Genomic DNA, 26792 nt, shown 5'->3' with positions numbered 1-26792 from the left:
CATAGAAAGCAATTAATACAGGACTCAGAGAATGGAGAGCAGGACTTTTGAAAGAAAGTTAAATTAAATTATTTGGTAAGTAGAGAGAGAGAGAGAGGAAGAAGATTCTATTCCTGGCTCTCTCACATCACATCCCAGTAACTCAGCATCCCCATCTGTAACATGTGGTTAATAATACTTACCAACTTTGAGATATATGAATGAAAACCACATCATCAGAGCTAGGTATTAACATTTATTAATTAATTTAATTAGATTTATAAAATGGGGCTGTCCCACATTCTTTGAGCATATCGCTATTGAACTTTCTTGATTTTTCTCTATATTTACCATATATATAGAACCTGGACTGATATTAAATGCCCTAAAACTCTGTTAATGCAAAATAAAGGTTGCTCAATGATACCTAGTAGACTTCCGGAATATGTTAAAACAAAAGCAGATTAAGCTACAGTGAACTAACGCTACTTTATTTCTGAATGAGAGTGTCCACACAGCTGTTTAATGCATATTAATGGGCTTTAACATCATACCTGCAGTAACTTGGTTTTAACTTCCCTGAGTGTCCTGGTGTGGATAGGCCGAAGATAATGTTAACAGACTGGGGAAGCAGCCAGAAGAGTCTGATGTCACAGAGCAACTGAGCATAGCAGTCTGCTGTTGGTTTAGACAGTTTCTGCACCGCCCCATCTGGGCTTCACCTAAAGTAACAATCTAGGGCCGGATTGTTTCATTGTATCATTGTGCTCCCTCCCCTCACCCCCATCTGTCTGTATCAAGCTTGTCTTATAATTAGATTGTAAGCTCTGCGGGGTAGTGTAATGGTCCTCATTCAGAGTCTGGTTGGGGAGCGTGGCCTACTGGTCATAGTCTCAACCCCAGACTGCCAAGAGGGTTTTGGGGAGGGGAGCCTGGGCTAGTCAACTCTGACCTAGGGCCATTTAGGATACCAGCAGCCTGGCAACCAAGGCTGCTTAAGGCTGTCCTCTTCCTCTCGTTCCCTCTCTCCCAGGGTCAACTTAGTTCAACACCTTCCCCTGGTGGGGAAACCCAAACCACAATAAGTAAAGGGGGTTACCAAAGTGCAAGGTCCACAGGATACTTCCCTCTCTGGTTGTCTCTGGGGCGGGTCCTCCCTATCCTCGGGGGGGGGATGGGGGCGTGCTTTGGGCAGCTGTGTCAGAGTCTTAGGCTTCCCTCTGCTCTGTGCTGCTGGAGATGTGGGCTACAGAGCTGCTCACCTCCAGTCCTGCCACCCAAATGAGCTAATTCCTTGCCTTGTAATGCCTCCAACAGATGGAACATTTGCTGCAGGTATGGCAGGGCAGGGCTGGCTGAGCCCCAAATAATCCTTTTAGCTCCTTGTTGTCCAGTGTGGAGTTTGTACACCCCATCACAGGCAGGCACTCTCTCTTTTTTGTTCTGCGTTTTTCGAGTGACTCTCACAGCCGGACACCTAGGTGCAACCATCAGCACAACCACAACAATAAGGACACTCAATGATTAGCAGCGCAATACCCATTTGTTTGTACCTTCACCAAACATTCATAATGTTGTGACTTTGTCCTTACCCATAACTATTTCACATTTGGGGACAATGTCTACCTTCAAATCAGCGGCACTGCTATGGGTACCCGCATGGCCCCACAGTATGCCAATATTTTTATGGCTGATTTAGAACAACGCTTCCTCAACTCTCGTCCCCTAACGCCCCTACTCTACTTGCGCTATATTGATGACATATTCATCATCTGGACCCATGGAAAAGAAGCCCTTGAGGAATTCCACCATGATTTCAACAACTTCCATCCCACCATCAACCTCAGCCTGGTCCAGTCCACACAAGAGATCCACTTCCTGGACACTACAGTGCTAATAAACAATGGTCACATAAACACCACCCTATACCGGAAACCTACTGACCGCTATTCCTACCTACATGCCTCCAGCTTTCATCCTGACCACACCACACGATCCATCGTCTACAGCCAAGCTCTGCGATACAACCGCATTTGCTCCAACCCCTCAGACAGAGACAAACACCTACAAGATCTCAACAAGCATTCTTACAACTACAATACCCACCTGCGGAAGTAAAGAAACAGATTGATAGAGCCAGAAGAGTTCCCAGAAGTTACCTACTACAGGACAGACCTAACAAAGAAAATAACAGAACGCCACTAGCCGTCACCTTCAGCCCCCAACTAAAACCCCTCCAATGCATTATTAAGGATCTACAATCTATCCTAAAGGATGACCCAACACTCTCACAAATCTTGGGAGACAGGCCAGTCCTTGCCTACAGACAGCCCCGCAACCTGAAGCAAATACTCACCAACAACCACATACCACACAACAGAACCACTAACCCAGGAACCTATCCTTGCAACAAAGTCTGTTGCCAACTGTGTCCATATATCTATTCAGGGGACACCATCACAGGGCCTAATAACATCAGCCACACCATCAGAGGCTCGTTCACCTGCACATCCACCAATGTGATATATGCCATCATGTGCCAGCAATGCCCCTCTGCCATTTACATTGGTCAAACTGGACAGTCTCTACGTAAAAGAATAAATGGACACAAATCAGATGTCAAGAATTATAACATTCATAAACCAGTCGGAGAACACTTCAATCTCTCTGGTCACGCAATCACAGACATGAAGGTCGCTATCTTAAAACAAAAAAACTTCAAATCCAGACTCCAGCGAGAAACTGCTGAATTGGAATTCATTTGCAAATTGGATACTATTAGTTTAGGCTTAAATAGAGACTGGGAGTAGCTAAGTCATTATGCAAGGTAGCCTGTTTCCTCTTGTTTTTTCCTACCTCCCCCGCCCCCAGATGTTCTGGTTTAACTTGGATTTAAACTTGGAGAGTGGTCAGTTTGGATGAGCTATTGCCAGCAGGAGAGTGAGTTTGTGTGTGTCCCTGGGGAAAAAAAAAAGGGGGGGGGGTAAGAAAGCCTGGATTTGTGCTGGCTGGACATGGCCCACCTTGATTACCATGCACATTGTAGGGAGAGTGGTCACTTTGGATGAGCTATTACCAGCAGGAGAGTGAGTTTGTGTGTGTATGGGGGTGGGGGGGGTGAGAAAACCTGAATTTGTGCTGGAAATGGCCCACCTTGATTATCATGCACATTGTGAGGAGAGTGGTCACTTTGGATGAGCTATTACCAGCAGGATAGTGAGTTTGTGTGTGTGTTTTTTGGAGGGGGTGAGGGGGTGAGAGAACCTGGATTTGTGCAGGAAATGGCCCAACTTGATTATCATGCACATTGTGTAGAGAGTTGTCACTTTGGATGGGCTATTACCAGCAGGAGAGTGAATTTGTGTGGGGGGGGGTGGAGGGTGAGAAAACCTGGATTTATGCTGGAAATGGCCCAACCTGATGATCACTTTAGATAAGCTATTACCAGCAGGACAGTGGGGTGGGAGGAGGTATTGTTTCATATTCTCTGTGTGTATATAAAGTCTGCTGCAGTTTCCACGGTATGCATCCGATGAAGTGAGCTTTAGCTAACGAAAGCTCATGCTCAAATAAATTGGTTAGTCTCTAAGGTGCCACAAGTACTCATTTTCTTTTTGCGAAATCCTTTACAGTTCATTTTCCCTCAGCTCTTTCTGTTGCCACTTAGGTGATGCACTGATATCAGCATGGATGTTTCTGGCTGCTCTCACAGCAGCTTTCATAGCTGTTTCGATCCAGGCGTGAGGGTGAGCAGTGTATTCTCCTGCAAAATAGACCCTCCCTTCATTCTGAAACAAAGCTTTGGAGTAGTCGACAAACTGGTACGAGGTGAATGAAACATATGCTCCCATCGAATATTTGTCCAGGCCCCATTTCTTGATCACATGTTTATCACAGACGTTCTGGATATAATTCTTGGGCATTTGGTGGATTTCTGCCAGGTCCTCCAGCACCACATCAACACACTTTTCATCACTGAGGGGAACGAAGAATTCAGCATCATCATCCCAAGTGTAGGAAGCCAGGATCACCCCCACCCCACTGGAGAAATTGTGGTTGGGGTAGTAGATGAATCTGGAGGGGCGATCAGTGATTGACCTCCCATTATAGATTCCATCCTTTTCCCAAAACTTTTCCCTGCAGACCAAAAAAATCTTCACGTCCTTTGAGTAGTGGAGGGAGCGCAGGGCATGGGTCTTGTTGGAGGAAAGAGGTGGAGAAAATTTAATGAGTCGTGCGGCTTTTGAGGTGGTTGTGACAAGGACATAGTCGGCCGTCACTGAGGAGGGGAGCGATGAGCGTGGCCTGCGATAAAACACTCTCACTTTTTCATTGTTGTGTAGTATCTTCACCACTGTGGACTGAAATAGAATATCCCAATGCATAGTCTTGTAGAAAGCCTCTGGAAGCTGATCGAATCCCCCCGTGATCTCATCAAAACTGAAAGAAAGGCAGTGGGGAGGGGGGAGATGATGGTAGAAGAATTACAGCTTCTGTTAACAGTTCTCTGAATGAATATCACAAAAATAATAAGCGGATCTGTAAGGAGCTGCTTAGCTGAAGATATAATTTACCCCTTCCATCCCCTCCTCCCCCAGTGACTACTTCAATTCCGGCTTCTTTTATTACAGGCAACTGCCAGGTCTGCGGTAGTTAAGGTTAAGACAAGCTTTCTGTTTAAAGCTTCACTCTTCGACGTGATCTAAATTCTGCATGATTACTGAGATTGCCTTAGAATTAGGTGTGCCTCCTGGGGACGGGGTAGGGTTAGTAATCCCAATTCTGGATCATTTGACCAAAGGGTTCCCTCGATACAACAGAGTGATGCTCTGATATCACTATTACAGGTACCCTCAGTCAGAAGTTAATTAGTGAATTCCATAGGAACGCTCCCCATTAGACATTTTCAGTAATGTCCATCTCATCCCTTGTGAAAGTGTTCCCTGCCTTGTATGGCTAGAGAAACATAGTAATGAACACCTGCCCTCTGTGACAGTTCAGACCATCAGTGCCTACTTGAAAGAAGGCAACTGGCCGCACAGATAGATGGATAAGATACATCTATCTTCTTATCAACCTCATTATATCAGAAGATGGATGGATCGATAGACAGATCCTACCATAGATACATGTTCTTCTCCATATAAAGCAAGTAATTAAAGATACTCTTCTTCTTACCCTTCTTTGAATGCAATATCATCCATGACCGAGTACAGAAAAGACATGTGGAAACTACCATCTATATTCAGCAAGTCACCAATCATGTCAATGGCTCCTCTACTTAACTTTCCTTCTTTAATCAAATATTCCTGGTTGGGGAAGAGAGGAAGGGCAGAAAGTGCATGCATATCATATCCACATTGAACCATGACAGCTGAAGAGATGAACATAGGACTTAATCAGTACCCGTAAGGGTTAGCCAAAGGTCACACCCATAGAGATACAGAGACCCCTTGGCAAACAGTCTCCTGTTCTTTGCAAACATCTCTCAGCTCAGACCTGACAAACTGACTACACCAAACACACCTTACAAGCTATTTATCTATGAATAGTAACATGTAAGGTATCTCCAGAAAGCTCACAACTTGTCAAGATTCATAATCGTGGCGAGATGTATGTATGGGTAATATTTAAGGAATAAAGTATTTATACTGAAAGTATGCTTGATGGACTTGGGGTAAAAATTAGTCATCGGGGTACTGTGTCTAGGTGACAACTCATTCAAACCAGAGGGACTTGTTCCCCTCCCTCAGTCAGCCAGTAGGTAATGCAAGGTTCTTTTCACTACCCTGGCCACATCCCAGAACAAATTATCAAAAAAAAAAACCCATTATAACAGGCAGGAGATGGCCCTGGCTATGAATCAAGGCAAAAGACTGTTTCAGTATAAACAGAGTGTCAGGGAAGGCATTCTGGATTCATTCACTGAGAAAACCCCTCAAGGCAGTGGTCCCCAAACTGTGGGGCATGGCCCCCCTAGAGGGGCATGGAGGAACGTGCGGGGGGCTTGATGGGGCCCAGGCCAGCCCCCATTGGGGGCAGGGAAGGAGCACCATCCAGCCCCACTCTGCCCCCATCTCTGCTCCAGCCCAACCCCAACCCCAGCTGAGGCCCTGGCTTTGGCTTCCGGCCCCCGACCATGGCCCGGCCCTGGCCTCAGCCAGGGACCATAGCCAGGCTTCCGGCTCTCGGCTCCAGCTCAGTTCCCAGCCACGGTTCCAGGTCTGGCAGTGGCTCTGCTCCTGGCCCCAACCCCAGTCACAGCTCTGGCCCCGATCCCCGGCTCCCAGCCTTCGGCCCCCGAAGGGGTGCAGACAGATTACATTATGGGTAAGGGGGAGCATGACATAAAAAGTTTGGGGACCCCTGCCTTAAGGAGCAGGGGCCTTGCATGAACATTTTGATGCTGATTCTGGTGAACCCAGCCAACTTTGCAACAGACTGAGCTTTGCAGGGGAAGCCTACTTTAGTGTATTGGAAAAGTAACTATTGAGAAGGGTACACCCAGCTTTGTGTTTTATGCTTTTATATTCTAGCCATTTGCTTCTAATCACTTTCTCTCAATTCTAGTTAAATACTTATTCTTTCTCAAACAAACCTTCTTTCATTCTTTTATAAGTGCTCACCAGGGCTATGTGGTTTACAGGAGTGGTGGTTTAAAGTAAAACTGGTAAACTGAGGTACACTGCGGGGGAGCTGGGATTTCTGTGAGTAGCCCGCGGCTGGGACTGGATATCACAGGGGAATGAGTCTCGGGAATTGGGGTTCACATACTGTTAACCACCCGCAAGGCAAAGCTACGACTGGCCCGGCTCAGAGGAGAGAGCTTGTGTGACTGAAAGGCTGGTGGTGTCAGGGAGCTGCCACTCAGCTACCACAACAAAGACTTCCTCGAGCTGGAGGCAGGGAGAAACAAAGTGACTTAGGCCTTGTCTTCACTACCACGCTAAATTGGTGCTGCTGCCATTGATGCAGCGGTGTCGATTTAGCGGGCCTGGTGACGATGCGATAAGTCGACGGGAGAGCGCTCTTCTGTCGACTTCAGTACCCCACCTCAACGAGAGGCGGAAGCTATGTTGATGGGAGAGTGTCTCCTGTCAACATAGCACGGCACAGACCCAACAGAAGTCAATGTCATTTACGTGAACTTGAGTTACGGAACTTAACTAGCGTAACTTAGATCAACTTCCAGTGTTAGTGTAGACAAGGCCTTAGAGGCCCAGGTGACTGGAATACCATCCCAAACATCAACTACCCTCCTGTGTGAGTTGTCAGCTTCCTCATAAACAATCACTGGAGTAAGGCGGATGATCCCATTCAGGACACAATCCCCCATCCCTTTTGATTCACTGGGTGAAATCCTGACCCCAGTGAAATCAACGGGAGCTTTGTCATTGATTTCAGTGGGGGCAGGATTTCATTCAGAGTGTCCATAGCAAGATTTTATTGCCTTTGATTAAACAGCCATGGTCCAGGTCACACTTCCTACAGCAGTGGTTCTCAACCAGGGGTACACGTATCCCTAGGGGAACACAGAGATCTCCAAGGGGGTACATCAACTCATGTAGATATTTGTCTAGTTTTACAACAAGCTACATAAAAAGCACTAGCTAAGTCAGTGCAAACTAAAATTTCAGGCAGACAATGACTTCTTTATACTGCTCTATATACTACACACTGCCATGTAAGTATAATATTTATATTCCAATTGATTCGTTTTATAATTATATGGTAAAATTGAGAAAGTCAGCAATTTTCCAGTAATAATATGCTGTGATACTTTTGTATTTTTAGGTCTGATTTTGTAAGCAAGTGGTTTTTAAGTGAGCTGAAACTTGGGGTATGCATGAAAATCAGGTGAAAGGGGTACAGTCATCTGGAAAGGTTGAGAGCCACTTTCGTATGGATTAAAAATAATGATGGGCAGGTACACAGAGGAAGGGTGCCTCATTGAAATAACCATGGATGAGGACACATAGTTGGATGCCACTCAGAGACCCAGGGTGAGAAGAAGAGATGCCACGTCAGTTACATAGGTATGGAGGAGGGTCCTGTCTTCACTACACAAACACAGGACCGATGGGAGCACAGAGACCGTTTGCTTTCTACTGACCAATGTAGGCAAAGAAGATATGGGTCCGTGGCCCTGCCCTCCCCGTTCCGCAATGCAGAACCCGGAGGACCACAGGGGAAAGTATGCAAGGCCCCATGAGGCAACCGTGTTTCCTCCGCATAGCCAGGAGGTGTAGGAGGATTCAGATGTAATACCTCCTACCATGGACTGTGTGAACATGGCACAATCTATCCCACAAGGTGTTGCATTAGCTGGTGTGAGGAAAGTTTTAGGAAATCAGGCACAGGATACTGGAATGCCTTATTCAATTACCTTGATGGAAAAGGAGTCATATTTCTCTTTCAAAACTCTGCAGTCTGTTGTCACCTGGGGAGCAACAAGGCAAACAGTTGCTAGTCTCACAATCACAGCTCTACCTTTGCAGATTGGTTATTTTCCCTGTTTGCGATCACATACTTATAGGTGGTATCCTAGTGCATATGCCCATGGAGCAGGACATGAAATGACTGCTCAGGTGGAAGAGCTGTTAACAAGATCTTTTTAATGGGGACGTAGGCACGGACCTCTCCTCTAGCTGGTGGGTGCTCGACACCCCCCCAGGCCTCACCCCCACTCCGCCCTTTCCCCCAAGCCCCCACCACTGCCCTGCCTCTTCCCACCTATTTCTGCCCCCTCCCCTGAGTGTGCCCCATCGCCACTACTCCCCCTCCCTCCAGGAGCCTCCTGCATGCCTCAGAACAATTGTTCAAGGCAGGTGAGAGGTGATGGGAGGGAGTGGGAGGAGTTGATCAGTGGTGCCGCCGGTGGACAGGAGGCACTGTGGGAGGGGGGATCTGGCTGCTGGCACTGTGCTAAGCACCCGCTAATTTTTTAACTTGGGTGTTCCAGCCCTGGAGCACCCACTGAGTCAGTGCCTATGAATGGGGATAAGGAGCGGTAATTTTTGTTTTCCTTTCCTGCAGTTTTCCAGCTGTCTCAACTGCTTTCGCTCAGACTTTTTGAACAATAAAATTAATAGTTTAAGGCAATGTCTACAGTAGCAGTTTTGTTGGTCAACCTTTTATCCATCCATGGTCTGAAAAAACACCCCTCCTGACCGATAAAAGTTTCACTAACAAAAGCACTGGTGTGGACAGCGCTATGTCGGCGGGAGAGCTCATTGGGGGTGGTTTAATTATGCCGGTAGGAGAGCTCTCTCCTGCCGGCGTAGAGAAGCTACACAGGAGATCTTACAGTGGCACAGCTGCGATGTGCCGCTGTAAGATCTATCCGGTAGACAGAGCCTAAAGGTAAAAAGAGAACCAGATTTTCAAATGTATTTCATTGTTTAAAGAGGCAGATAGGCATCTACTGGCATTTTCAAAAGCACCTATGTGTCTTTAATCCTATTGAAATCACACTGATCTTTTGGAAATATCGCAAGAGGCTAGATTCACAAATGGATATAGACATTGCAGTGCTACGTGTCTCAACACCTAACTTTTAGGTGTCTAGAAAATCACTGGGATTCACACAGTCACATTCTCAGGCTCCCTACACAATGAAGGGTGGAAGAAAGGTTAGGCACCTAAGAATGGGATCCACAAAAGGCTCAAGCAGGCTGAGCTAGCTAAACTGGCCAACGAGAGATGCCAAAAAAGGGGTGTGTCCTAATCCCTACCCCTTCCAGGGCGTTCAACGCCTATCTCTGCTTGGGGATCTCAACTGTGAAGCCTCTCCTAGAGTCAGGAGCCTAAGGTGTGTCTTGAAATAGCACCAGCCTCATAGCTTTTCCCAGGGATTTGGGTACTCACCAAGCATGTGGGAAACCTCTTGTGCAAGTCTTCCCTCTATCTGATCAGCAGTGGGGATTTGAATAGGGGTCTGTTCCTCTCAGTTGAGATACTGCACCCTCTCTGGTGACGCATTCACCCATGTGTATACTGCTAGGACTTCTGGGGCCATTTTCCGTGGTTCTCTGTGCCGTAGTAAGCTGAGCCACTCTATGATTCTTTCCCAGAACTAGTTTATATTTCTGGGCACCTGGGGGTGGGGATTGTGGGAAGGCATTGGAGGACTATCAGAACTCAAGGGTTTTAGCTTGCACCTTCACTGCACACACTGAGTTGCCTACTAGCTCAAGTGAACACAGACCCTTAGCTCTAACTCATACCCTCAGCCATAGGTACTGACTCTGTGGGTGCTCCAGGGCTGGAGCATACCTTATCCAGGGCTGGAGCATCCATGGAAAAAAAATAGCGGGTGCTTAGCACCCACCAGCAGTCAGCTGCCACCCCCTACACCCCAGCACCTCCGGCCCACTAGTGGGTCCAGCTGATCAACTCCTCCCCATCCCTCCCCGTGCCTCTGGCCTGCTGTGGTCAGCTGCTCCATGGTGTGCAGGAGGCACTGGGGGAGAGGGTGCGCTTGGGAGAGGGGCCGGAACTGGGTGGGAAGAGGTGGAGCGGAGGCAGAGTGGGGACAGGAAGAGGTGGGGTGGGGGTGGGGCCTTGGTGGAAAGGGGTGCAGTGGAGGTGAGGCCTATGGTGGAGCAGGGGTGGGGCAGTGGTGGGAGCATGGGGGAAGGGGGGAAGGGGTGCAGTGGGGGCAGGGTGTGGGGTTGATCTGGGTTTGAGCACCCCCAGGGAAAGGAGAAAGCCAGCACCTGTTCCCTGAAGCAATGCCAGCTAGCCTGGGTTGAAAGGACCACTTAAGTTGAGCAAGATGGTTTTGTGTGTGGATGAGATGGGGTTTAGGACCAAAATCTAACTTTGAAGTGAAGACCTACAGTACAAAAGTCCATTCCACAACACACATACCATATCCAGTGTCTGGTCATAAAGTTCACTGGCAGATTTCCCTTTCTCTGTGGGAAGCAGAGGGTATTGCAAGATATCAGGGTTTCGGTCAACATCTCCAGATCTTGCCCTGATGTTGTTAGCCAAATACCAGGCATTGTCATTAGTATTATAGAATGGGTTCAGTTTAAGTTTGAATTTGGTAATAAATTCACGCACAACCCTAAAGAAAAGAAAAGGAGTAAAAAGAGAAAAATTCCAAAATGAGAAAGAATTTTATATGTTCATATATGGTCCCGAGCATGAATGGCCCAGTCCTACCTAGGTAAATGACATTATTTGTGTGTCATATGACCCCAAATCTATATTTTGCTAAATTCACATTCAACCCTGTTTTGCAGTAGATGAAAAATGTGGATAACTAGTTCAATAATGATGATAAATATGTTCATAATAAAAATTGTAGTTAAATATGTCATGAAACATTTTGCTAAAACTGAAACAAAACAATGCACTAAACAATTTACTTTTGAAAAAATGCCACTTGGCATTTTGGCTGGTGGAGTAGATTGTCATAATTCAACCCACTCTGCACTTCTGCCCACCCAGTCCCATCCCATCTATGCAGGAAGAGTTACAGCTCCATAGAGATTTCAGTCCGTGCACACAGACTGACTATCTGATGCAATGCAATTAGTCCACACAAAGAGAGATTTTAACCTACCCAAATTTGAGCCTTCAAAGATTTTTTTTCTTGGAATTATCATAAAAGTCTTTAAAATGGGGCTTCCACTGTTCTGAAAAAGGCTGGCGGGTGAGGAGGGCAACTGTGTATTACCTATGGTCTCTTGGCAAACGCATGGCTCCCAGCTCCGCATACCAATCTTTTTCTCGATAGGTCAAGATACGTCCTCCCACGCGGTTACTGGCTTCCAGAATCAGGACCTAGGGGCAAAACACAGGTCATGATTTTCAGTCCTTTGCTGGTACCTAGTGGCTGTAGGTAGGGCTTGATTTATCCCACATCCTTTCGTTTGTAAATGGCCATCAAAGAAAGAACATTAATGTTTTATCAAAGTAATTTCAGATGATATGTAAGCATACAGGCCTTGATTCAGAAAAGCAGGTACACATATGCTCAACTTGAATTTCAACTTCATAGGACTTAAGCATAGGCTTAAAGTTAAGCATGTGCTCAACCATGCTTCCAGAATCAGGCTGTATTCCTGCATTGGGTACTCAAGGAACACATTCCAGTATGGACGTTTTCACAGTAATAGTGATTTTTCCATTCATTATTAATGCCAGATTTTCAGTGAGGGAGGTTTTAAACCAACAACATCAACTAAGCACTTCAAATATAAATACACAAGCTATCTCTGTTGACTTTTCCAGACTCAGGGGCTGTAGTTCTTGGGTGGTTTTGAGAAGGGGGAGTAGAGGATGTTTAGGCAATCTATAGGGATAATGGATTTGGGTCCTTCCCATGGCCCAAGACAGTAGCTTTTTCTATGGAAAAACAAAACAAAGCAAACAAACAAACAAACAAACAAGAGTGAAAGTTAAAGTTGTTATGAGATAGTTAATATCAGGTTTCACAGGTAGAGAATTTTGTCAGAAATATGCGAACTGTTAGGGCATTTGAATCTTTTGGAACATTTACTTAACTAATCACCATTTCCATAAAAGGTACGGATTAGGGTTTTTTTAGCTGCAGTGTTATTTTTCATACAGCTATGCTATTATTTCGCTAATAACCTTAACTTCAAGACAATGAACATGTTGTCTGGAAATCAAAATAATAGATTTTTCTCTCTCTTTCCTTCACAAGTCACCCAGTTTACTTCAGTTCACATCGTTTTGTTCTTCAGCATTGTTTACGCTATCAAAAAGGAATGATAAGACTATTTCAGAGGAGCACTGCCTCCCTGGCCTGTCTCTGGCTCCTCTTGGTCATTATAATTACCTTGCAACCAGCATCTTTCAGCAGTTTGGCAGCAGTGAGTCCACTGATTCCTGCCCCGACAATCACCACCTTCTTTGAACAACATGCTTTTTCCAACCCATTTTTGGCAATATCCACCAGTTCTTCATAGTCAGAGTCAATAAAGCATTTTTCCCACTCCTTCAGTTTGTGAGGGATACCGTCTGAGCTCAGGACTGCTACAAGGAGGAAGAGCTGAAGAAATACTAGAAACAGAGATGCAAAGAAAACACCCATGTTGAAGCAAACTCACTCTCTGAGACCATGCAGCTTAGTAACATCACTGACATGCTACTCCTCATCTCTAGGAAGAGGCTAACAACCTCAAATGCAGAGCTCTGTTATATTAACAAACCAGGAATGTTATTACAATCCAATACAATCAGCATATAAACCCAGAGAAGGGAAGTCAGTTCTCAAATCCTCTCACAGTTCATGCATTCTTATAAACTGGAAAATATAAGAAAGGCCATACTGGGTCAGACCAATAGTCCCTCTAGCCCAGTATCCTGTTTTCTGTTAGTGGCTGGTACCACACATGGCCCACCACCCAGTCTACCACTGAGGGTCCTGGGCCCCACAGATTCACTTAGATCTGTGCATACCACAGGGATGTGATGATTTTGGGGGCCAGCCATGATCTGTGCGAATGGATGCAGGAGAAATTCATCCATGGTGGACAATGTGACTGAACAAGGTCTTCAAGACTTAACTTCATGAGGTGAATTGAGGAACCTAACCAGAGTCTCTGTCTTATGCCATTAAAAAAATCCCCTCAGTTCTGCTTTTGCTTTCCACAATTCAAGATAAGTTTTTTGTTTTTTCAAAATGGAAAGCTGTGATTCCCCCTCTCGATGACCATGAAGGAGCTCTGTGTCCTGTGGAGTGCAGTTACAGAAGGATCACACAAAGAAATACGTGGTGCATGAGGTCACCAGTCCCCTAACCCGTTACAGCTTTAAAATCAAATCAACACTCGGAACTCTGTCTGGAAGTTCACAGGCTGTCAGCGCAGTTTTCAAAGCAAGATTATTATGATGTTCTCAATGGAAAGCTCCTTCCTAGTGAACACTCACATTTTCCACTCTTATCAGTTTTTGACTGGTCTAAACTGAAGGTGACAAAGGCATGGAGGTCCCACATTTCACAGCATTGGTGACTCTGCTGCTTTTTCCTCACCTTTTTGAGCTTCCTTTATCTCCCTTTCCTGCTTGATGACTCTGTTCACTGCTTCAATGCAAATAAAGCAGAACACACAATCCTCTGTTTGAGACAGAGCTGTTTGCCAACCTCAGTCTGGGACATGAGTTAAAAACACCATACAGTGGAATCTTATAACTGCATGAAAATGTTGCCACACATACGTTATCAGGACAATATTAATCATCAAATTATGAGTTTTCAATTGATACCTTAAAAGACATACTTGGTACAAAGATTATTACCATAATAATATGGAGGGTGTGGATACAGGGCTACATCCTGCCACAAATCCTGTTACTCCTTCTCATAACACAAGAACTAGGGGTCACCAAGTGAAATTAATGGACAGCAGGTTTAAAAGAAACAAAAGGAAGTATTTCTTCATACAACGCACAGTCAACCTGTGGAACTCTTTGCCAGAGGATGTTGTGAAGGCTAAGACTATAACGGGGTTCAAAAAAGAACTAGATAAATTCATGGAGGTTAGGTCCATTAATGGCTATTAGCCAGGATGGGCAGGGATGGTGTCCTTAGCCTCTGTTTGCCAGAAGCTGGTAATAAGCGACAGGGAACAGATCATTAGATGATTACTTGTTATGTTCATTCCTTCTGGGGCACCTGGCATTGGCCACTGTCGGAAAAAAAGATACTGGGCTAGATGGAACATTGGTCTGACCCAGTATGGCTGTTCTTATGTTTTTATATTCTAAATAACTATCCCATGAAACCAAAAATGGTACAGGATCACCACAGCCATAAACACCCATGTAATGTGTTTTTAATTACAGTGTTGAAACTGTTAGCAAAAAGCAAAACCAGGAAGGACTGGGTTAAAGCCATCGATACTCTTGACAATTATTATGTTCTTCTTACTCTGCAATTATCCATATCTTCCGATGTGATAGGCTGAAACACGGGCTGGAGGATTGCCACCACGCCTGTTTATTTGCAGTGACACTGAAGGGGATAGTGCATCTTGACCTTTAGCAGCATAATCATGTTATTCCCACAGCGCATAATGTTTCTTTTGTTAAAATGTGTGTATGTGGAGGGGGGGCATGGACTCCTGGCCCTCCTGTTTCTGGCACCAGTGCACCACGCTCAGTTGTGGCCGTATGAGACATTGACACAACTATGCTTCAGTTTTCCTCCTGTCTCCTTTGACCTATTTTGTCTGTAGGAGTGGCCTGACCTTCTGTCTACGACACCTTCAAATGTCTGACCCCATCCAGGACCACGGCACCCTTTAACACAAGGCTCCTCAACCTTTTTTTTTTCTGAGGCCCCCCTGACAGGCTATAAAAACACCACGACCCACCTATGCCTCAACAACTGTTTTCCTGCATATAAAAGGCAGGGTCAGCGTTAGGGGGTAGCAAGCAGGGCAATTGCCCAGGGCCCCATGCCACAGGTGCCCTGCATAGCTAAGTTACTTGGACTTCGACTTTCGTCTGAGCTTGGGTTTTGGGCCTGAGTGGCGGGACTTGGCCTTCAGCTTTCTACCCTGGGCCCCAGTGAATCTAATACCAGTCCTGCTTGGCAGACCCCTGAAACCTGCTTGTGGCCCTGAACGGGGCTATGGACCCCCATCTGAGAACTGCTGATTTAACAAGTCCAACAGAAACATAGAAATAACTACATCTTTGGCCTCAGCTGGCTACCCCTCTCCTTTGCAGGTGGGACCCAGCTACCATGCACATCTGTCCTCAGTCTCCTCTGCTTCACTCCACCCTAAAGTCTATACCTGGCTCAATTCTCCCCACCTTCCCAGGGTTTTGCAGGAAGGCTGTCATCCCTCAATGGCTCCTGACAGCCACTCAAGCACCAGGCTCACCTTAGAGGTTTCCTGTTTGCTTCTTAGTCCCTTAAACCTTCTATCAGTCGCAGAGAGAGGGAACTCACTACATCCTCCCTCCTAGGTCTCCTTCCCCAGCTGACCTCAGTCATGGAACCGCAGGGATTTCCTGGTGGGAGAGGTGTAAGGACGCTCATGTGAGTTGGAAATGGTCACAAGACATGCATTTTTCTTTACTTGTTTCAGATGTTACAAATCAGCTTCAGCTGCTGAAAAGCAGAATGTATCCAATCCTCAGTTTTTAATTAAAATGTATTTTTAAAAGACAATTAAAAATTTCCCATCAACTTTTTTGTTTAGAACTAAGGTAAATTTTCCTAAAAAAATATTCTTCAAATGACATATTTTGACCAGCATTAAAATTAACTTAGTTTTCCAGAAACATGCTTTGACTCAGCTATCTTCAAAGAAAGGACAGACCATGTCCTATTCATGGAGCCCTTCCAACCATAAAAGGACATGATAGCAATCATAGAATCTAAGAAGTGTAGGACTGGAAGGGACCTCGAGAGGTCATCTAGTCCCGTCCCCCACACTCAAGGCAGGACTAAGTATTATCTAGACCACCCCTGACAGGTGTTTGTCTAACCTGTTCTTAAAAGTCTTCACTGATGGAGATTCCACAACCTCCCTAGGCAATTTATTCCAGTGCTTAACCACCCTGACAGTTAGGAACATTTTCCTAATGTCCAACCTAAACCTCCCTTGCTGCAATTTAGCCCATTGCTTCTTGCCAGTTAAGAAGAACAATTTTTCTCCCTCCTCCTTGTAACAGCCTTTTATGTACTTGAAAACTGTTCTGTCATGTCCCCTCTCAGTCTCCTCTTCTCCAGACTAAACAAACCCATTTTTTTCCAATCTTCCTTCAGAGGTCATGTTTTCTAGAGTTTTAAATGCAGATTAATTCAGGACTGTGAAATACACCGTACAATTTAACTGTAAGAGTTGCAGGTGAAAACAGTCAGCCAAGGTATAATAAATAATAAATATAATAAAAATAAAATAATAACCGTAATAATAATAATATTTGCATTTCTCTTCCATCCACATTTCCAAATGGACATTGGACAAGAAATAAACAGGGCGTCTAACATATACTGTGAGGAAAAACAGCTTGCAATTGGGAGCACCCTTGCCATGTTAACTCAAGGAAACAATTCCTTAGAACCCCCACAAGAACGTCAACAGCATCATCAGTACTTTGATTTTTGAGTAAATGTATTTAAAATCTCAAAGGCTTTTCTGTTGTATAAAAATAAATACGTTCAGCACTGACTTACAACATTGTTGTCCCTTCCCTTGGTGAACATATAATTTGCTCTCTTAATGTTTTAACTGAATCTAATCACTGAGCCACAGCCATGGAAAGTGCAGATCAGCTATACCTGCGTCCCACAGTGTCACTGAGGCCAAGTGCAACCGAAAATACCACTCTGGTGTTTGTTTCCTCCTAAATTCACACTTAAAGAGGAGTTGAGGATTCTGGGAGAAGCGCAACTGAAAGTGAGGAAGAAAAAGACAAAAAGAGAAAGACGATAAGAGAGAAAGATGTGAAACACGAAAGCCCATTGATACAGTAAGATGTGCCCAAAAGAATAATGTATCCCATCGCTCTGAAAAAGCTCAAAGAGAAGTTTCACTCACAGAACCTGTCCATTTCAGATGGTGGGTGGAGTCATCCACTTGCCCTCTTATTTTATACCCACCTTTTATATAGGCAGACTGATGAATATCCCAGCAGGAACTGCTGACTCTGTGTCTGGTGAAACTGGGAGATGGCTGTCACATGGTCTTATAGGACCTCCTCCTGTGACAAGCTCATAGCCTGCAGGTTACTCTGAGTTGAGTCAGCTCCATTCAGGCACATAGGACTTGGGAACAAAGGAATTGTGGTAGTAGACTCTGTCCCATCTATCTTCCTCCACACTCTGCTGAATCTGGCAGCCTCCTATTCTTTCCTGGAAACCACTCCACATTTCCTTCCATATCCTCATGAGCTGATATCCTCTCTCCTGCTGAAGCTGTTCCCGTGTGTGGAAAAAAAGTCATTGGCACAGAGGGACTGGATGCTGGGTCTCCCACGTCAACGCTTTAACCACTAGGCAATGGAGTCATTCTCTGGCTTGTTTTCTTTCTCTGGACCAGTGTGTTCTTTCACTAGTTAGCCACAATGGGTGCTTTGTTTCAGAGGCACAAGTTAAAATCTGTATTTCCTGGGTTTCAAAACATTTGAAATTTTATTTAATCTGTAGTTCTATGTTCTTGTAAGGTAATATGAGTTCAGTCACAAATGGTCAATTTTGAATAATGTCTCACATTTCCACATTTTGAATCACATGATCATTTCAATTTGGATTTTGGATTTTCAGTTTTTTAATTTTCATTATTTTCTTGCTCTACCGCTTTTTAAAAAAAAAAAAACTTTTCCAAAAGAGAGAAAAGGCAAATAAGAAAGTAGGTTAAAAATATTCTCTGTATTACATGCCTTTCTTTTTTTCCCCAAATGACAAAGTGTGAAGCCATTTTTAAAGCTTTGTCAAGATGAAAACTTAAAAAATTTATTTTACATTTTAAAATTCTTTTTTTCACACTTTTTGAGCTGGTAATAAAAATGTGTGTGTCCCCCCTGCCATTTTCTCACACTTTAATAAAACCTTTCTTTCCTAACATTTGTGGTTTTCCCTACTTTCTCTCACTTTAGAGTCTTTCCCACAGTTTTTCCATTGGAAAAGAGACCAGAAGGGGAAAAAAGGCAAAGAACAGGTGGGGAAATACCAAAAATTCAGTGTAAGAAAGTGCAAGCACTGACATGCCATTTCTAAAAGCAGGTCGGGGAGGGAGAAATCCTGACAGTTTCAGTTCAAATCCTGGAAATCTCAGCATTGGTGAAAAAGTCTATTTGAAATTAAATAATTTTCTACTTCATCATTCTATTTTGAAAATTTTCCCTGAAAAAGAAACGTTCAGAGAAACATATTTTTCCAATGAAAAATTTAAATGTTCAACAAAAGTATTTTTTCAATAGAAGAAGTTTGTTTGACACTTCTGACCAGCTCTAGTTATAATTTGCTTCCCCAACGCAGTTCAGATTCTAAGCTAATATTTTTGGCCATACTGGGGCCATTATTAGACTAGTCCAGAAACACAAAAGGGTTCTAACTGTATGGAATGTGCTTTCAGAGGCAGCGTGGGAACTCCTTAATTAGCCAGGAAGGGATGAGTCAAAGCTATTGCTATTACCAGCAGTTACTCATTCTGCTTATTCTGCAATTATAGATCTTCTTGCACAACTTTATAACTGATATGCCAAGAATGACATGGGATGAATGGGCTGGAGAGAGGAATTGACACCCAGCTATCTTTTGCAATTGCACTGCAAAACAGGAAACATTCTCTGTCAGTCAGTGTAAAGGGCTTTCACGCGCTGCAGGTGTGCCTCCTTGTGGCTGGGCCTGGGAATTAGTTCTCGCCCCATCTGGCACCCCCTTTCATTGGTTGCTCATGATGTGGCCCTATGCTTTCTGTGTGCCTTGGGGTGCACCCTCTTTGTGACTCAGCCCTCTAGTTTCCCCCTACCAAGGTAACAAAGTCCCACCGTACTAGCTTTGCAGACACTGTCTCAGACAGTTTTCCATTCCAACTCTCCAGGTCCTGTGCCACTTTCCAGCAGGTGGTAGCGGAGCCCAGGCCCACCCACTACTCTGGATTCCAGCTCAGGGACCCTAAAATGAACAATCCTGATCTGCTCAATCTCACATACTGTTGCTATTTCCCTGGAGTCCTTCCTACCCTACCTCTCTATTGCCTGGCCAATCTCTGGTTTAACCTGGGAGATTCCTCTGTTCCCCATGGCTACGTCCCCCTCTAGGCCAGGCATGCCAGAACAGTGGGAGTCAGGGGGCCATGGCCCCATCACTTTTAAATGGGGGAGGGATATGCCCTTCCACTTCTTATTGGCCATAAGGGTGAGCAATGGGAGGAGTGGGTGGAGAGGAGTGCGCAGGGCCACGTCTTGGGGAGAAGAGGTGGTATGAGGGTGGGGCCTCAGAGGAATAGGCAGGGCCAGAGCAGTGGCTCAGGAAGAAGGGGCGGCATGGGGTGTGGGTCCTCGGGGGAAGGGGCGGCATATGGGGTGGGGCCATGGTTCCAGCATCAGTGGCCCCCCACTTCTAGGGAGCTTCAGCCACTTCTGGTGAGAGTAGCCAGAGATGAGGAGCATAAACATGGCAGCACCACAGAGGAGTGTCGCCGCAGTGATGGGTAAGGCGCAGTTGGAGAAGGCCTTGAAACTCTCTTCAGCCGGGCATATCCTCAAGACAGCCACTGTGATGAAAGCATAAGAGACCAAGATCAAGGAGAACAGGGCCAGGAGTAGTCTACCGCCTCACTGACCCATGTGCGTCCACACTGGCCCCACTTCAAAATGGCCAGCACCTCACAAAAGCTGGGGTTAATCTTATCCTGGCTGCGATAGGGCAGAGTTATGGTGACGCTGGTGTGCATTGTGGCAAAGGAAATGTCGCAGGCCCAGGAGACCATTGTCATCCTGACACAGATCAGCCGGCTCATGATAAGGGTGTAGCACAGTAGGTGGCAGTTGGCTACGTACTGGTCATTGGCTACCATGGCATGGAGGACGCACTCAGTTATCCCCAGGAAGAGGAAAATGTACATCTGGGTGATGCAGCCAACATAGGAGATGCTCTTCTTCCTGGAGAGGAGAAGGAGCAGCACCTGGGGCATGGTGGTGTCGGTTTAACTGATGTCCAGAAAACAGAGATTAGGCAGTCCCAGCAAGGGCAATGAAGAGGCTGTTCTGAAAGGTGGCCTCCAGAATGATGGCCTGAAAGTCTGCAAGGACCAGCAGCTGCATTCTCTGTCAGCTGGGAAATCCCAGCAGGATGAAATCTTGACACTGAGCTTCTGCATCTGGAGCTATCATCCAGGCAGGGTCTACGTGGCCATGCAGGAGGGCAAGGGAAGCATTACTCAGCTGCAGGGACAATCTGGACCTATTGGTCTTGTTAAGGCTGAATTTCTCTTGTGTGAGACTGCCAGGAGATCAGATCAATAAGCACATTCCTGGCCTCTCTGGCCAAACCCCTCTCTTTAGGGCTTCCTAGAGTAGATGGTGAGGTCATTTCCAAGAACCTATTGACAAAGTCCATCTATCTATTTGCCCAAGGGCCTTTTGCAAGGGTGTCTACTGATACAAGGACTTCTAATACAATTGACACAACACATCAAAAAACTCGCAAGCGAATAAAAGTTGCACTTTGTCTCATTGATTCTGTGAATGTGCTCCTGGCTTAATTCCTGCTGCTTAGTTTGAGAGGGACTAGTTTCAAGTAGCAAAAGCAATCGCTTAAAAGTAGAGCTGTGTGGGAATGGAATTTCCATTCAGTGACAAATCTCGGAAGATTTCACAGAAGGAAGAAGGTCTACCTGGCTGCACAAACAGGGAGCCTGTCAACTCAAGATGCCATGCAGGCTGCCTGTGACCCATGCGTTCCCACGGAGACTCAGCTCCCAGGCAGCCACCCATGCAAGCTGCCTCACATCCAGGAGCTCTGGGGATCCTGTAAGCTTGCCTAGCAGCAAGCTGGCAGGAGGGTGGGCAGGCTGGCAGCCTGTCTACCTGGTGTCAAAGAACATTTTGTTGGAAATAACATTCCCACAGAACATTTCAGTTCCATCAAACCGGCATTATTCAATGGAACTCTGTGCTGTCAGAAAATTTTCAGCCTACTCTTCTTAAATTTATTCTTTGAGATTTCCTTTAGGCCAACCAACATGGAGCTTTAAAGGAGAAACTGTGATGGGTTGGATCACAGAAACCCCCTGGGAGGTGCCACTTGATGTGTCAAGACTACTTCTGATCCTGCTTTCCTGCCCAGTCAGCTTAGGACTTCAGTGCCCTGCCTGGTTTGAGCCAGACCCGCTAGCCTGCTGCAAACCCAGACCCAGGTCTGAACCACGTCCCCTAACAGCTATAGGCTTAACTGAAAGCAACTTACAGAAGTGTTCCTGTCCTTGACACTCAGATGCCCAACTCCCAATGGGGTCCAAACCCTGAATAAATCCGTTTTACCCTGTATAAAGCTTATACAGGGTAAACTCATAAATTGTTCGCCCTCTATAACACTGATAGAGAGACATGTTTGCCCCCCCCCAGCCATATAAGGGGGTGGAACAGAAGTATTAATACATACTCTGGGTTAATTAATAAGTAAAAAGTTATTTTATTAAGTACAGAAAGTAGGATTTAAGTCATTCCAAGTAGTAACAGACAGAACAAAGTGAATTACCAAGAAAAACAAAATAAAACACGCAAGTCTAAGTCTAGTACATAATAAAAACTGAATACAGATTTAATCTCATCCTTAGAGGTGTTTCAATAAGTTTCTTTCACAGACTGGACACCTTCCTAGTCTGGGCACAATCCTTTCCTCTGGTTCCAGCTCAGGTGATAGCTAAGGAATTCCTCATGATGGCTCCCCGTTTGTTCTGTTCCACCCCCTTATATGGCTTTGGCACAAGACGGGAATCCTTTGTCTCTCTGGGTCCTCCCCCCTCACCCACAAATGGAAAAGCACCAGGTTTAAGATGGATTTCAGTACCAGGTGACATGGTCACATTTCCCGTGAGACCCCAAGCCTTCATTCCTCCCAGCCTGACTCACAGGAAGGTCTGCCTGCAAACAGCCATCCGCAGTCAATTGTCCTGGTTGATGGGAGCCATCAAGATTCCAAACCACCATCAATGGCCCACACTTTGCATAATTACAATAGGCCCTCAGAGTTATATTTCATATTTCTAGTTTCAGATACAAGAGTGATATATTTATACAAATAGGATGAGTACACTCAGTAGATTATAAGCTTTATAATAAAAAGAAAAGGAGTACTTGTGGCACCTTAGAGACTAACCAATTTATTAGAGCATAAGCTTTCGTGACCTACAGCTCACTTCATCAGATGCATATCGTGGAAACTGCAGCAGACTTTATATATACACAGAGAATATGAAACAATACCTCCTCCCACCCCACTGTCCTGCTGGTAATAGCTTATCTAAAGTGATCATCAGGTGGGCCATTTCCAGCACAAATCCAGGTTTTCTCACCCTCCACCCCCCCACACAAATTCACTCTCCTGCTGGTGATAGCCCATCCAAAGTGACAACTCTTTACACAATGTGCATGACAATCAAGTTGGGCTATTTCCTGCACAAATCCAGGTTTTCTCACATCCCCCCCACCCAATGTACATGACCAATGTACATGGCAGAGGGGCATTGCTGGCACATGATGGCATATATCACATTGGTGGATGTGCAGGTGAACGAGCCTCTGATAGTGTGGCTGATGTTATTAGGCCCTGTGATGGTGTCCCCTGAATAGATATGTGGGCACAATTGGCAACGGGCTTTGTTGCAAGGATAAGTTCCTGGGTTAGTGGTTCTGTTGTGTGGTATGTGGTTGTTGGTGAGTATTTGCTTCAGGTTGCGGGGCTGTCTGTAGGCAAGGACTGGCCTGTCTCCCAAGATTTGTGAGAGTGTTGGGTCATCCTTTAGGATAGATTGTAGATCCTTAATAATGCATTGGAGGGGTTTTAGTTGGGGGCTGAAGGTGACAGCTAGTGGCGTTCTGTTATTTTCTTTGTTAGGTCTGTCCTGTAGTAGGTAACTTCTGGGAACTCTTCTGGCTCTATCAATCTGTTTCTTTACTTCCGCAGGTGGGTATTGTAGTTGTAAGAAAGCTTGACAGAGATCTTGTAGGTGTTTGTCTCTGTCTGAGGGGTTGGAGCAAATGCGGTTGTATCGCAGAGCTTGGCTGTAGACGATGGATCGTGTGGTGTGGTCAGGATGAAAGCTGGAGGCATGCAGGTAGGAATAGCGGTCAGTAGGTTTCCGGTATAGGGTGGTGTTTATGTGACCATTGTTTATTAGCACTGTAGTGTCCAGGAAGTGGATCTCTTGTGTGGACTGGACCAGGCTGAGGTTGGTGGTGGGAAGGAAATTGTTGAAATCATGGTGGAATTCCTCAAGGGCTTCTTTTCCATGGGTCCATATTGTGAAGATGTCATCAATATAGCGCAAGTAGAGTAGGGGCTTTAGGGGACGAGAGCTGAGGAAGCGTTGTTCTAAATCAGCCATAAAAATGTTGGCATACTGTGGGGCCATGCAGGTACCCATAGCAGTGCCGCTGATCTGAAGGTATACATTGTCCCCAAATGTGAAGTAGTTATGGGTAAGGACAAAGTCACAAAGTTCAGCCACCAGGTTAGCCGTGACATTATCGGGGATAGTGTTCTTGACGGCTTGTAGTCCATCTTTGTGTGGAATGTTGGTGTAGAGGGCTTCTACATCCATAGTGGCCAGGATGGTGTTATCAGGAAGATCACCAATGGATTGAAGTTTCCTCAGGAAGTCAGTGTTGTCTCGAAGATAGCTGGGAGTGCTGGTAGCGTAGGGCCTGAAGAGGGAGTCTACATAGCCAGACAATCCTGCTGTCAGGGTGCCAATGCCTGAGATGATGGGGCGCCCAGGATTTCCAGGTTTATGGATCTTGGGTAGTAGATAGAATATCCCAGGTCGGGGTTCCAGGGGTGTGTCTGTGCGGATTTGATCTTGTGCTTTTTCAGGAAGTTTCTTGAGCAAATGCTGTAGTTGCTTTTGGTAACTCTCAGTGGGATCAGAGGGTAATGGCTTGTAGAAACTCGTGTTGGAGAGCTGCCGAGCAGCCTCTTGTTCATATTCCGACCTATTCATGATGACAACAGCACCTCCTTTGTCAGCCTTTTATAAAGCTTTATAATGATACCTTACAAGAGACCTTTTGCATGAAAAATATTGTAGTTACATTATATTCACACTCATCAGCATACTTTCATAAAATCATATAGAGTGCATCACAACCAGCATATAGCATTACTTAGTAATATCCTAAAATTCAGTTCTTTAAAGTGTAGCTAGAGAGCACAGACTAATGCCGCTAACTTACAGCTACTTCTATTAAATAAAACAAAGAGAAATACAGCCTCTGAAATGGAGGCTCACCATTGCCTCTTAGTTCTGGTAACCTTTGGAGGAGGAGAGAGGCTGCCCCCATTGGCTGCTCCAAAGTGTCAGATTTCACTTTTTGGTTCCATCAACTTTTCAATGGAAACAGTGACTCTGAGGTTCCGTTCAGTGACCTTGTGTATAATAACCATTCTCCAACAACCCCAGGAAAAAGGTCTCTTCTTAGTTTCCATTGCACATTTGTCAACAGTCTCTCGTATTCCAGTTCCTGCAGTTTCTCTTCTGCTTCCATCGATATCCAGTAGAAGGCATTGATGTACAATATATTTATTTCAGGTTTCAGAGTAGCAGCTGTGTTAGTCTGAATCCGCAGAAAGAACAGGAGTACTTGTGGTGCCTTAGAGACCAAAAATTTGATTTGAGCATAAGCTTTTGTGGGCTACAGAAAAGCTTAGCCCACAAAAGCTTATGCTCAAATCAATTTGTTAGTCTCTAAGGTGCCACAAGTACTCCTGTTCTTTTTAATGTATTTATTGTTCTTTTCAGGTCAGAAGGGCTTTTTTTTAAGTTTGACTCATTTCAGAGACTATATTTGCATATTAACCCACACTAGTCATTACAATTTCCCATTTAATCACTTCCTCTTAATATTCAAAACTATACACACTAAGTGCTTATTCCTTCCACCAAATCTTTTTTCTGGTCTGCAATTCCATTATATAAATATAATTATTTCAGAATGCAACAACCATTCAAAAAGAAAAAAAGTTACAGTTCCTCTAAATTTGATAGGCATGTCATACTTTCTTTGATTATTCTGAGACATTTCATTTCACATTCTCTTGGGATTAACAGAATAAGAGACATCCTATTGGTGGAACAAGATACGTTATCCACACAAAGAGAGATAGTATATCAGATTCATAAGGCAGACAAGAGTACAATTTTATTTCTTTGTTTACTTTTGGTTTGATTTTGAATTTGTGGTGAAAGAAAGGTAGTTCAAATTCTGTGGAGTATCAGAACATTTGATCTATTCATCCTTCAGTTTCTTTGGGTTATTTCTAGTCTATTCAATCCGACATCTTCCAAGCACTTATCGGGGATTTAGTAAACTCAGAGGAGGCAATGAGCCAATCTGATCAGGAAATAAGGTTTTTACCCTTATTTGTCAATCGTCCAGGAGGGTGCTTCAGTAACTGCAGAAGAGAAAAAGGATTCCCCTAAATTTCTGAGAGAGTCTTGCCTCAGTAACTAGCAGTAGTTTGATGATCTTATTTAAACATTCCAGGTTTTATTCCTCAGGCGGGGATGAGCGGGGGAGGACATAGGCACTATTTTGGGTAAACAGAGATGGGTGCGAGTTTCTTGCTGTGTCACTGAGAAGAGAACAGATTCAGATCACAGTTGCCAACTTTCACGCAGTAAATAAGCACCCCGACTTTCACAATAAGCCAAAATCAAGCTAATTCCATATCAAAACAAGGCCAAAACAAGCCAGTCCCTAAGAACCCCAACACTCTATGTAACTAGATCCCCCCAGTGTGCAATCTGAGACTATGGTGGGCCTGCTGTGCACCCCTGACTCTCTTTCCCCCTTGCCCCTGCTTGCCCCTTGCCCCTGTTTGCCAGGAGCTGATCAAAAAAAAGAAGCAACAAGCAACAAGCTACAAGCCAAACAAGCAACAAGCTACATGCCAAAAGCTAGTCAACAAGCAACCCAGAAGCCAATTAAACCAAAAACAAGCCCAATTTCTGCATTTTTTTCATGGGTTTGCCATGTCTGATTCAGATTTTAACCTTGCACATTAGAAATGACTCTCATAATTAACAATATACTCAAGGGATAGCTGATATCTATACACATCACACCTGATTCCATCCATGTTGACCATG

At 44.9% G+C, this 26792-nt stretch overlaps 1 protein-coding gene across 1 annotated transcript; it reads right to left on the bottom strand.

The window, feature by feature from the left end:
• Window positions 1-3605: 3605 nt before the first annotated feature.
• On the bottom strand, window positions 3606-17529 carry LOC140898286 (L-amino-acid oxidase-like). The gene is made up of 7 exons (XM_073311923.1): window positions 17517-17529; window positions 12797-13020; window positions 11669-11775; window positions 10852-11053; window positions 8366-8419; window positions 5158-5288; window positions 3606-4419 (listed from the first exon to the last, which is right to left on the bottom strand). The coding sequence occupies exons 1-7, from the start codon at window positions 17527-17529 to the stop codon at window positions 3606-3608; spliced, it is 1545 nt and encodes a 514-aa protein (XP_073168024.1).
• Window positions 17530-26792: the final 9263 nt, after the last annotated feature.

The sequence above is a fragment of the Lepidochelys kempii genome, chromosome 14, assembly GCF_965140265.1.
Source record: "Lepidochelys kempii isolate rLepKem1 chromosome 14, rLepKem1.hap2, whole genome shotgun sequence".
In the NCBI taxonomy this organism is placed as follows: domain Eukaryota; kingdom Metazoa; phylum Chordata; order Testudines; family Cheloniidae; genus Lepidochelys; species Lepidochelys kempii.
This window is presented reverse-complemented; position numbering and strand designations above follow the sequence as displayed.